Source organism: Felis catus, chromosome D1 (assembly GCF_018350175.1).
Source record: "Felis catus isolate Fca126 chromosome D1, F.catus_Fca126_mat1.0, whole genome shotgun sequence".
NCBI classification, from domain to species: domain Eukaryota; kingdom Metazoa; phylum Chordata; class Mammalia; order Carnivora; family Felidae; genus Felis; species Felis catus.
Window position 1 is genome coordinate 77667063 of NC_058377.1, and position 13814 is coordinate 77680876.

A 13814-nucleotide genomic window follows, 5' to 3' on the forward strand; every position below is an offset into this window, starting at 1 on the left:
GTGTGGGCATGTGTATAAATATAATTTTACATAACTGATATACATAGTTTTAAATCTATATTTTTATTAAAAACTGAGTGACGAGACTCCTTCCAGGGTAACAGATATGTGAATGTGTGTGTATATGTGTGTGTGTGTATTTATGACTGAATGGAATTGCCTTAAAAAATTTTCTTGTAATGTTTATTATTGAGAGAGAGAGAGAGCAAGGGAGGGGCAGAGAGAGAGACACAGAATCCAAAGCAGGCTTCAGGCTCTGAGCTGTCAGCACAGAGCCCCACATGGGGCTTGAACCCACAATCATGACCTGAGCAGAAGTCAGAGGCTTAACTGACCCAGATGCCCCACTGTGTCCATTTTCTAATCGGATTAGTTTTGTTTTTTTTTTTTTTTTGTTTTGTTTTTTTTTTTTGCTGTTGAGTTGTATGATTTCTTCAGATATATAAAAAATGATATTAACCCCTTATCAAATACATAATTTGCAAATATTTTCTTACATTCTGTAAGTTGCCTTTTTATTTTGTTAATGGTTTCCTTTCCTGTGCTTTCTAGTTTGTTGAAAGTCCTACTTGTTTATTTTTGCTTTTGTTGCCTTAGCCTTTACGTTAAATCCAACAAATCATTGCTTTGACCAATGTCAAGGAACTTACGCACTATGTTTTCTTCTGGGAGTTTTATGGTTTCAGATCTTAGGCTCAATCAGTCTGTAATCTATTTTGAGTTGATTTTGGTATATGGTCTAAGACAGGGATTTGGCTTTGTTCCTTGGCAAATGAATATCTAGTTTTCACGAAACCATTTACTGAAGAAACAATCCTTCCCACATTGAATATTCTTGGCTCCTCTGTGAAATACTCGTTTATCATACATGCATGGATTTATATCTGAGCTCTTGATTATGATCTGTAGGTCTATGTGTCTGTTTTTATGCCACTATCATCTTGTTTTGATTACTATAGCTTTGTAATATAGTTTATAAAGTGTAATTATGATAGCTTTGAAATCAGGAAGTGTGATGTCTACTGCTTTGTTCTTTCTGAAGACTGCTCTGCCTATTCCAGGTCTTTTGTGGTTCCATACAAATTTTAGTATTGTTTGTTCTATTTCCCTGAAAAATGTCATTGGAATTTTGATAGGGATTGCATTGAATCTGAAGATTGCTTGGGTAGTATGGACATTTCTACAATATGATTCTTGTAGTCCGTAAGCATGGAATATCTTTCCATTTATTTGTGTCATCTTGAGTTTCTTTTATCAATATCTTGTAGTATTCAGTGTACATATCTTTCACTTCCTGAGTTCTATTTATTACTAGATATTTTATTCCTTTTGATTCCATTAGAAATGGGATTGTTTTCTTTATTTTTCTTTCTGATAGTATGTGGTTAGTGTATAGAAACAACTAACTTTTGTATATTAAGTTTTATCCTCAAACTTTACTGAATTCCTTTATTCTGTTTTTGGTGGAATCTTTAGGACTTTCTATACATAATTTAATACCATCTGCAAATAGAGACAGTTTTGTCAGTTTTATTTTTTTCCTTTCCAAATTGTATTCCATTTATTTCTTTTTCTTGGCTGATTGCTCTGGCTAGGACTTTCAGTAATCTTTGAAAAAAAGTAGCAAGAATGGGCATCCTTGTCTTGTTACTAATCATACAGGAAAAGCTTTTAGCTTTTCACCACTGAGAATGCTATTAGCTGTGGGCTTGTCCCATATGACTCTTATTATATTGAGGTACATTCCCTCCATACTCATGTTGTTGAGAATTTTTATCAAGAATTCTGTCAAGTGCTTTTGCTGTATCAGGTGAGATGATCATAAGTTTTTTTTATCATTTTTGTTATTAATGTAATATACTGCATTGATTGTGCATATAGACCATCCTTGTATCCCTGGAATGAATTTTACTTTGTCATGGTGTATGAACCTTTTAATGTATTGTTGAATTTTATTTGCTGCTATTTTATTCAGGTTTTTTGCATCTGTGTTCATCAAGGACATTTGCCTGTAATAACTTTTCTTGTAATTTTCTTGCCTGGCTTTGGTATCACAGAAATGCTGCTTCCTAAGACGAGTTTGAAAATCTTCCCTTCTCTTATAATTTTGGCAAGAGTTGAGAAAGGTTGGCATTAATTATTTAAATGTTTAGTAGAATGCATGAGTGAAGACATCTCCTGGATTTTTCTTTGTGGGGAGGTGTTTGATTACTGATTCAAGATCTTTACTAGTCATTTGTTCAGAATTTCTATTTCTTCATGATTCAGCCTCAGTATGTTGTGTGTTTATAGGAATTTATTTTTTCTTCTAGCTTTCCCAATTTGTTGGCGTATACTTGTTAATAGTAGTCTTTTATGATTATTTGTATTTCTGTGGTATCAGTTGTCATGTGTTCTCTTTCATTTCTAATTTTATTTATTTGGGTCCTCTCTCTTTTTTCTTGGCAAGTCTAGCTAAAGGCTTATGTAATTTGTTTATCTTTTGAAGAAGAAAAACAGCTCTTACTTTCATTGACCTTTTGTATTGTCTTGTTAGTCTCTATTTTATTTATTTGCACACTGATCATTGTTACTTCCTTCTTTCTACTAGCTTTGTGTTTACTTTGTTCTTTTTTTTTCTCATTCCAGGTAGTCTAAAGTTCAGTTGTTTATTTAAGGTTTCTCTTATGTCTTTTTTTTTTATATGAAATTTATTGACAAATTGGTTTCCATACAACACCCAGTGCTCATCCCAAAAGGTGCCCTCCTCAATACCCATCACCCACCCTCTCCCCCCTCCCACCCCCCATCAACCCTCAGTTTGTTCTCAGTTTTTAAGAGTCTCTTATGCTTTGGCTCTCTCCCACTCTAACCTGTTTTGTTTTGTTTTTTTCCTTCCCCTCCCCCATGGGTTCCTGTTAAGTTTCTCAGGATCCACATAAGAGTGAAACCATATGGTATCTGTCTTTCTCTGTATGGCTTATTTCACTTAGCATCACACTCTCCAGTTCCATCCACATTGCTACAAAAGGCCATATTTCATTTTTTCTCATTGCCACATAATATTCCATTGTGTATATAAACCACAATTTCTTTATCCATTCATCAGTTGATGGACATTTAGGCTCTTTCCATAATTTGGCTATTGTTGAGAGTGCTGCTATGAACATTGGGGTACAAGTGGCCCTATGCATCAGTACTCCTGTATCCCTTGGATAAATTCCTAGCAGTGCTATTGCTGGGTCATAGGGTAGGTCTATTTTTAATTTTCTGAGGAACCTCCACACTGCTTTCCAGAGCGGCTGCACCAATTTGCATTCCCACCAACAGTGCAAGAGGGTTCCCGTCTCTCTCCAGCATCCTCTCCAGCATCTATAGTCTCCTGATTTGTTCATTTTGGCCACTCTGACTGGCGTGAGGTGATACCTGAGTGTGGTTTTGATTTGTATTTCCCTGATAAGGAGCGACGCTGAACATCTTTTCATGTGCCTGTTGGCCATCTGGATGTCTTCTTTAGAGAAGTGTCTATTCATGTTTTCTGCCCATTTCTTCACTGGGTTATTTGTTTTTCGGGTGTGGAGTTTGGTGAGCTCTTTATAGATTTTGGATACTAGCCCTTTGTCCGATATGTCATTTGCGAATATCTTTTCCCATTCCGTTGGTTGCCTTTTAGTTTTGTTGGTTGTTTCCTTTGCTGTGCAGAAGCTTTTTATCTTCATAAGGTCCCAGTAATTCACTTTTGCTTTTAATTCCCTTGCCTTTGGGGATGCGTCGAGTAAGAGATTGCTACGGCTGAGGTCAGAGAGGTCTTTTCCTGCTTTCTCCTCTAAGGTTTTGATGGTCTCCTGTCTCACATTTAGGTCCTTTATCCATTTTGAGTTTATTTTTGTGAATGGTGTGAGAAAGTGGTCTAGTTTCAACCTTCTGCATGTTGCTGTCCAGTTCTCCCAGCACCATTTGTTAAAGAGGCTGTCTTTTTTCCATTGGATGTTCTTTCCTGCTTTGTCAAAGATGAGTTGGCCATACGTTTGTGGGTCTAGTTCTGGGGTTTCTATTCTATTCCATTGGTCTATGTGTCTGTTTTTGTGCCAGGTTTCTCTTATGTCTTAATATATGCATTTATTACTATGAACTTGCCTCCTAGAACTTCTGTTGCTGCAGCCCATAAGTTTTTATATGTCATATTTCTATTTTCATTTGTTTCCAGATATTTTTGTTTCTCTTTTGATTTCGTTTTGAGACATTGCTTGTTCAGAAGCATTGATCTAACATTTGATCTTTCCTAGGGAACATTCCATGCACACTTGAGAATAATGTGTATTCTGCCACTGTTGGGTGGAAAGTGCTGTAGGCCTCTGTTAAATCTATCTTGTCTAACATGTAATTTAAGTTGAATGATTCCTTATTGATTTTTCTGTCTGAATAATCTATCCATTGTTGAAAGTGGGGCTATTGAATTTCCCCGCTATTATTTTTTAATTTTTTTTCATGATTATCTTTGAGAGATAGAGACAGAGATGGAGACAGAGAATGAGCGAGAGAGGGGCAGAGAGAGACAGAGACACAGAATTCAAAGCAGGCTCCAAGCTCTGAGCTGTCACCACAGAGCCTGATGCGGGGCTTGAACCCATGAACCATTGAGTCATGGCCTGAGCTGAAGTCAGACACTTAACTGACTGAGCCACCGAGGCACCCCTCCCTACTATTATTATATTGCTGTCTGTTTCTGTCTTCAAGTCTATTAATATTCATATTATTTCTTTATGTGTTCTGCTGTTGGATGCAGAAATATTTACAAGTATTATATCCTGTTGCTTGATTGACCTCTTTATCATTATGTAATGATTTTCTTTGCCCCTTACTACAGCCTTTGTCTAAAGTCTGTTTTTTTCTGATGTAACTAACCTTGCCTTCTTTTGGTTTCCATATATTTTTTCATCCTTTCATTTTCAGTATGTGTGTCCTTAAAGCTGTAGTGAGGCTCCTGCAATTCACAGACAGTTGGGTCTTGTTTTTTATTCATTCAGCCACTCCAAGATTTTTGATTAGAGAACTTAGCTTATTTACATTAAAGTAATAATTGTTAGGTGTAGACTTCCTTTTGTCATTTTGTTAATTTTTTTCTGGCTATTTTATAATTTCTTTGTTCCTTTCTTCCTGTCTTGTCCTCCTGATAATTTTTTCTAACATATGTTTATATTCCTTTCTTTTTATCGTCTGTGTATCTATTATAAGTTTTGCTTTGTGAGTACAATGAGGCTTATATAAAACATCTTATAGTCTCTGGTAAGCTAAGACGAATTAACTTCAGATACATACTAAGGTTCTATATTTTTACTCTCCCCTCCATGTTTTATGCTTCTGATGTCACGATTTACATCTTTTTATCTTGTATCTATTAACCAGTTATTGTATAGTTATTTTTACTACTTTTTTGTCTTTTAACCTTCATACTAATTTTATAAATGATTTAGCCATTACCATTACAACATTAGAGTATTCTGAATTTAACTAGTGACATTTATATTTTCACATGTTTGCATGCTGCTAACTAGCATCCTTTTATTTTATATCAAAGAAGTCTCTTTAATACTTCTTATAAGGCCAGACAGACCATTCTAGTGGTGATGAACTCCTTTAACTTTTGTATTCTGGAAAACTCTATCTGTTCTTCAGTTCTGAAAGACAGCTTGTCAGATAGAATATTCATGGCTGGCAGTTTTTGTCCTTCAGTACTTTGACTATACCATGCCAGTCCCCCTGGCCTGGAAAAGTTTCTGCTGTGAAAATCTGCTGATAGTCTTATGAGGCTGTCCCTTGTACATAACAAGTTGTTTTTCTGTTGCTGCATGTAAGATTCTCTTTTTGTATATAACTTTTGAAAATTTAATTATAATGTGTCTTAGTGTGAGTCTTTTAGGACTCCTTTGGGACACTTTGGGCTTCTCAGATTTGATATATTTTTCTCCCCATGTTAGGGAAGTTTTCAACCACTATATCTTTGCGTAAGTTTTCTGCCCCTTTCTTACTGTTTTCTTCTTTGGCGAGCCTATTAATGTGAATGTTGGTCAGCTTCATATTGTCTCATAGTCCCTTAAGCTAACCTCACTCTTTCATCTTTTTGCTCCTCTAAATGAAGTACAATACTGTGTCTTCAATTTTGCTTATCTTTCTTCACTTGATCTAATCTGCTGTGGAATATCTCCATTGAAATTTTTGGTGCAGTATTGCATTCTTCAGCTCTCTGATTTGTGTTTATTACTTTTCTATGTTTTCTGTCTCCTAGTACATTCTCACTTTGGTCATGCAACATTCTTCTGCCCTTGGTAAATGTCTTTATGACTATTATTTTGAACTTAAAAATGTTTTTTAATGTTTTAATTTATTTTAGAGAGAGAGAGAGAGAAAATGAGAAAAAAAATTTTAATGTTTATTTATTCTTGAGACAGAAACAGAGCGTGAACAGGGGAGGGGCAGAGAGAGAGGGAAATACAGAATCTGAAACAGGCTCCAGGCTCTGAGCCGTCAGCACAGAGCCCGATGCGGGGCTGGAACCCACAAACTGTGAGATCATGACCTGAGCCAAAGTCAGATGTTTAACCAACTGAGCCACCCAGGCACCCCTAAAAAATTTTTTTAATGTTTTATTTTTGAGAGAGAAAGAGAGAGAGAGAGAGAGAGCACAAGAGGGGTAGGGGCAGAGAGAGACAGGGAGACACAGAATCTGAAGCAGACTCCAGGCTCTGAGCTGTTGGCACAGAGCCCAATGCAGGGCTCGAACCCACAAGCTGTGAGGTCATGACCTGAACTGAAGTCAGACGCTTAACTTACTGAACCACCCAGGTACCCTGATTTTGAACTTTTTATGAGGTAAATCATTTATCTTATTTTCATTAAGGTCAGTTACTGAGGCTTATTTATGTATTTGCTTTTTGTTTTGTTGCTGTTGTTTGGAACATATTCCTGTGTTTCTTCATTTACTTTGTCTCTCTGTATTGATTTCTGCACATTAGATAAATTAGCTACCTCTCCCAGTAATGACTGTGTGATCTGGCATAGGAGATGAATCTTTTTGATGAATCCAGTGTGAATTGTTTCGCAAACCTCTATGATTGTCCCCACTGCCTTCTATGTTCTTGGTGGCTCCCAGTATTTGGGAGTATGCTAAGACCTGTCAGTGTCCCAAAGGGGAGGATCTGAGTTAGCACCTGGTTCAGGCTAATTGGAAGCCAGACCTTCAGGAAGCAGCTTTTAAGTATACAAGTAGATCCCTTCAGGAAAGCATTGGAATATTAAAAGACTGCTTAATTATACTGTGCTCTTAAAACTTTTTTCTACTAGTAGCAGTGTATCTACCAAATACATGAGTAAAGAAATGAATAAATGAATAAAATTTTCTGCCTCATGAAATTCAGTTAATACTAAATTTAAAAATGAATAAATAAATGAGTGAAATATAACATGTTTTTAAGAAGGTCACAATCTAATTGGGCCAGAATCTAATACATACTGTCATTAAATTTTAAGTGCTGAAGAAGTACAGAGGAGGAAGGAATTACTTCTTGACTAGAGGAATTGAGATGACTTTTATAGAAGACCTGCAATTTGATTTGGATTTTTTAAAATAGGATTTTGAAAGGGAAAACAGGTGGCAAAGGTATCCCAAGGATAGAACATTCTGGTGTGAGCATTAACTTACCCTCTGTGTTTTCATTGTAATGAACTATCACCGAGAGTTCCTTTAAGCTGAAGTTTTTGCCAACACCGTTTCCTATGGGACATCCCTCTTCCTCACAACTGCTTTCTTCATTTATGTCAGCAGATTTGCCTTTGCTAAGTTCCTCTGGTTGTATATGTACAGAGTCTCTCAAATGGCAACAATGTCAATATTCTCAGTCTTCTATTCTTCCATAACTCCATTTATGTTTTGTTTTCATTTTCCATTTGTTTGATGTACTTACATCTTTGTTCATCAGTTCTATTTTTTAATACCCATTTTTGTAAAATGCCACGTGGAAGGCAAGGAGGAAACACAAAGACATGCTTTGCTGTCTGCACATTAATTGACTACAAATATGCAGTGTTCAAACACCAGCGGCATTTAAAGTGATGTGATTGGTCACTAATCATGATACACGTCTGCTATTTATATAGTGATTTGTGGTTTGAGGAACTAACAGCAAAATTTGTACTTTATGCAACAGTTCATAGTTAATATACTGTGGTACCTGAAATTTGAGTCATGTTGGGGGACTGGTGTTATGTAACTAACCCATGGAAACTGAAATCAATGCAAAGCAAGCAATATTATACTTCTAAATATTTGGAGGAATAATATAAATTTTTTTAATGTTTATTTATTTTTGAGAGAGAGAGAGAGAGAGAGAGAGAGAGAGAGAGAGAGAGAGTGAGTGGGGGAGGAGCAGAGAGAGAGGGAGACACAGAATCCGAAGCAGGCTCCAGGCTTTGAGCTGTCAGCACAGAGGCCAACATGGGGCTTGAAACCATAAACCATGAGATCATGACCTGAGCCAAAGTTAGATGCCTAACTGACTGAGCCACCCAGGTGCCCCTGGAGGAATAATATATTAAGCCATCCCATACTAATGGATTGGAAGACTTAATATTATTACTTTTTCTATAGTACCCAAAGTGACCTAAATATTCAATATGATCTCTATCAAAGTCCCAGTGGCATTTTTTTTTTTACCAGAAATAGGAAAAACAACTGAAAAAATTCACATGAAATGACAAAAGTCTTTTTTTAAATTTTTTTAATCTGTATTTATTTTTGAGAGAGAGAGAGCAAGTGGGGGAGGAACAGAGATGGGGGAGACACAGAATCCAAAGCAGGGTCCAGGCTCTTAGCTGTCAGCACAGAGCCTGACGTGGGGCTTGAACTCATGAACCGCGAGATCATGACCTAAGCCAAAGTCAGACACTTATCCAACTGAGCCACCCAGGAGCCCCCCCTTTTTTAATTTTTAAAGATGTTTCTATTTATTTATTTTGAAGGAAAGAGGGGGAGAACAGAGGAGGGGCAGAGAGAGAGGGAGAGAGACAATCACAGTTGGGCTCTGTATTGTCAGCATGCAGTGCAGGATGGCTCTGGATCCCATGGATCCCATGAACTGTGAGATCATGACCTGAGCAAAAATTAAGAGTCAGATGCTTGGCCGACCTGCTGAAATTAAAGAGTCAGATGCTTGCCTGACTGAGCCACCCAGGTGCCCCTGGGATCACAAAAGTCTTGAAATAGCCAGGTAAATCTTGAGAAAGAACAAAGCTGGAGACATCAGACTTCTTGATTTCAAAATATATTGCAAAGCAACAATAATCAAATCAGTATGGCACTGGCATAAAGACAGATATACAGACCAGTGGAACAGAATAAAGTTCAGAAATCAACATATATCGTTAACTAATCTTCAACAAGAGTTCCAAGAATACACAATGGGGAAGGAATAATCTCTTCAACAAATGGTGCTGAGAAATCTGGACATCCACATGCAAAAGAGTGAAATTGAGTCTTTATCCTATACTCAATCACCTCAGCATTGTGTAAAATCTTAAATGTAGAACCTGAAACTATATAAAACTCCTAGAAGAAAATATAAGGGAAAACTTCATTACATTGGTCTTGGCATTGATTTCCTGGGCATAACATCAAAGCTCAGAGAACAAAAACAAAAAACAAGTTTGACTACATCAGCTAAAAAGTTTCTTGCAGCACAGAAAACAGCAGAGTGAAAAGACAACCCATGGAATGGCAGAAAATATTTGCAAATCATTTATCTGCTAAGTGGTTAATGTCCAAAATACATAAGGAACTCCTGCAACTCAATAGCAAAAAAAAAAAAACAAACAAACAAAAAACAAAAAACAAAACAAAAAGAAAACCCTAATAACCTTATTAAAAATGGACAAAGGACTCAAACAGACATTCTCCAAATAATATATATAAATGGCCAACAGGTATATGAAAAACATTCTTAGTGTAACTAGTTACCAGGGAAATGTAAATCAAAACCACAATGAGATATCATCTTGCACCTGTCAGGATGGCTAATACCAAAACAACAAAAGACAAGAGCTGGTGAGGATGTGGAGAATTCTAATGAATTTTTGTACATTGTTAGTGGGAATGCTAAATGGTGCAGCTGGAAAACAGTATGGAAACTCCTCAAAAAAAAACTAAAAATAGAACTACTATATGATCCAGCAATATCACTTTATGAGTATTTATTCCACATCATTGAAATCAGGATCTCGAGATGTTGGCACTCCTATGTTTATTGCAGCACTAGCCATAATAAGCAAGATGTAGAAACTACCTAATTGTCCATTGATGGATAGACAAAGAAACTGTGGTATATATGTACACCATACACACACACACACACACACACACACACACACACACACACATACAGACACAGACACACACACACACTGTTGATATATACATATGATATACAGTTCACCCTTGAAAAGAAGGGAATTCTGCAATATGTGACAACATGGATGAACCTTGAAGACATTATGGTCAGTGTAACATGCCAGTCACAGACAGAGAAATCCTTAATGATCCCATTTACATTAAATATCTAAAATAGTCAAATTTATGGAATTAGAGAGTGGAATGGAGGTTGTTGGGAGTTAAGGGAGGTGAGGGAAAAGGGGAGTAACTAATCAGTGGACATATAGTCTCTGTTAAATAAGATAAAAAAGCCCTAGAAATCTGCTGTATGACATTGTGCCTATAGTCAACATAAAGGTATTGTGGACTTAAAATTTGTTAAGCAGGTTAAGTGTTCTTACGATAAAACAATTTTTTTAAAAAATGAGGAAAAAATACATAAACGAATGTATACATGAGCAAATAAACAAATAAAACTCTTTAGTAGTCAGGGGATATATTTATATTGAAAAAAAGGGATATCGGAAGCAGAGAGATCAGTTAGATGACTATAAGGATACTTAAGGGAGGATATAATTAAGACTGTAAAAATGTACAGATAGAATTCATAATTCCTTATAATTATTTAAAAGGTAGAGAATGAGTCAGATAAAACATTAAAATTTGAATTTTTCACAGGTGATAAAATTATAAGTTAATATTGTGTTAGTATTCCATTCTTAGATATATGCCCACCAAAAGACACGTGCAAGAATATTCACAGCAATGCTATAATGGCAAAAAACCTGGCAGTAGCACAAATGTCCATGAACCCAATAATAAACAAAATTGTGATTTATCACATAATGCAATACTATGTAGCAATGAAAATAAGTGAACTTTTGCTTCACACAGCAATATAGGTTGAGTTTACAAGCAAAGTTGAACCAAAACAAAACCTAACACAAAAACTACCTGTGTATGGTGTATGACACGATTTATGTAAAGTTCAAAGACAGGCCAAACTATCCTATAATATTAGAAGTCAGGATATTACACTTACGTCTTAGAAGAGTCATAAGGGAGTGTTTCTGGGGTGCTGGTCATGTTCTACTTTTTGATACAGTTGCTGATTCCACGAGAGTGTTTATTTTGTGAAAATTCTTTAAATTCTACAGTTGTGTTTTATGTACTTTTCTGTAAATATGTTATGCTTCAATTGAAAGTTTATTAAAATTGGGGCGCCTGGGTGGCGCAGTCAGTTAAGCGTCTGACTTCAGCCAGGTCACGATCTCACGGTCCGTGGGTTTGAGCCCCGCGTCGGGCTCTGGGCTGATGGCTCAGAGCCTGGAGCCTGTTTCCGATTCTGTGTCTCCCTCTCTCTCTGCCCCTCCCCCGTTCATGCTCTGTCTCTCTCTGTCCCAAAAATAAATAAAAAACGTTGAAAAAAAAATTAAAAAAAAAAAGAAAGTTTATTAAAATTATACATACATATGTACATTGAATGATTTCAGTAAAAAGCATGCAAACAAAATCTAGGTGTTAATAAAAGGTTAAGTTTAAACATTCTTTCAGATTATCTGAATGAAGAGAGAGTAATGTGCCTGAATTTTTTTCTTCCTTGCAGGGATTGCTGAGAAATTAACTTGAATTTTTATCTAGGAGTTGTTTCAGTGTTTCTACGTAGTATTAAGACAACATTTGTAATTCTATAATTTTGTCATTAGAGTAGTGACAGAGAGCCATCATTCAACCAAAATGGTTTTTTAAAGTAGAGAAAAGCATCGGGTTCTTTTTTATTCACTTGATTTCCCTATCTCTTGATTATATTTGTTCTTATACATTTCTTTGCCTACAGTCACATTGTTTTTGGAGTTTTGGAAACAGCGACAAGCCAGAATGGAATATGAGTGGGACCTGGTGGACTTTGAAGAGGAACAGCAGCAGCTTCAGCTGAGACCTGAATTTGAAGCTATGTGTAAACACAGGAAAATAAATGCAGTAACTAAGGTAGATTAGGAAACTGAAATGGGCAGCGTATCTCAATGGACATACCTCCCAAATAATTATGCATATTTTAATTTGCCTTTAAAATATTCTCCAACATATAAATCTTATAAACTTCTTTAGTTGTTTCTAATATGTATTTCAAATATATACAAAAAAAAAGTAGATAGACAAGCATAATGAACCCCAGGATGGACCCATCACCCAGCTTCAATTCATATTAATTCGCGGACAATCTTGATTCATTTACACTTGTTCCTCCCTGCAACTAGATTATTTTGCAGCAAATACAAGGCATCGTGTCATGAAATAGCATGGGTTTGTAAATAAATGATGTAAAAGGAAAATGGGAAATAATGTGTCTGCTGTGTGGCTATATATATATATATATATATATATATGTGTGTGTATATATATATATGTGTACATATACATGTATATATGTATATGTGTGTATATATATATGGTATATATATACACATGGATATGATACTAAGTTAATATGCAAAAATTTAAATAGTATTGTAATAAGATAGTGGACTTATGAGTGATTGTTTTATTAGACCACATTTTATTCATCTAGTCCTTTTCAATTTATCATAATGGGAAGATCATTGCAGTAGTGTTTGGGCAGTAAAGTCTAGATTTGGGGATCCTTAACTGGCAAATCACCTGTATGTTGCTGACTGAGTAATCTGACTTCTTGGTAATTCTTTTTTTTTTTTTAATGGGAAAATAGAAGGTATTTTGCCTTCAAAGACCAGACTCCTGGCTGCATATTCTTAGCGTCCCTACCTTTCCATAATCTATAATTACTGCGTTGCGTGATGCTGTTAAAGGTGAATAGCATATGTCTCTAACACAATCCCAAAACACAATATGTCTCTAACACAACCAGAAAAGTAGATTTTCCTACTTTGTTCAGGACACTATTCTTGTGGTATAATACTCAAAATTATTTTCACAGTTTAGGCATTCACAAAACACTTATTAACTTTTATTGAGACATTGCAAAAAATTTGGTAAATGAGCAAAGGGGAAAAACACTTCAGAAAATACATTAACAACTTGGATGGCTGTATGACATTAAGAAAATATATTAAAAGAGACATTGTCCTAATGACATGAAGTGTATCTGTTCCTATTTTATGGTGTAAAAAAACTAAAAGCAGGCCTAAAATTACTGACATAAAAACAATATGTACTGAATGTTCATTTACATTTGAAACCAGCTGAAAAACAGTGTGGATTGATCCACTGTGAATCACCCACTTTAATGGTTTTGAAATCAAGGGATTTTTTACTCCCTTGCAGTGCTTCAGTGGTTAAGTACAACCAGAACCCTCACATTTGAGTCTGTACTGGGAACACATATTTGTATGCATGGACACACACATGGGCACAAACAAATATGCATACACAGACGCAA

The 13814-nt window shown here is 35.8% G+C and overlaps 1 protein-coding gene across 6 annotated transcripts in view; it reads left to right on the forward strand.

The window, feature by feature from the left end:
- Positions 1–13814, forward strand: part of ANO5 (anoctamin 5) — a 92678-nt gene that overhangs the window by 57637 nt on the left and 21227 nt on the right. For all 6 annotated transcript variants that reach the window (XM_023239650.2, XM_023239651.2, XM_006937143.5 and 3 more), the window contains one exon: positions 12237–12388. In XM_023239650.2, the coding sequence (XP_023095418.1) occupies positions 12237–12388 (152 nt within the window). The remainder of the gene's footprint in view (positions 1–12236; positions 12389–13814) is intronic.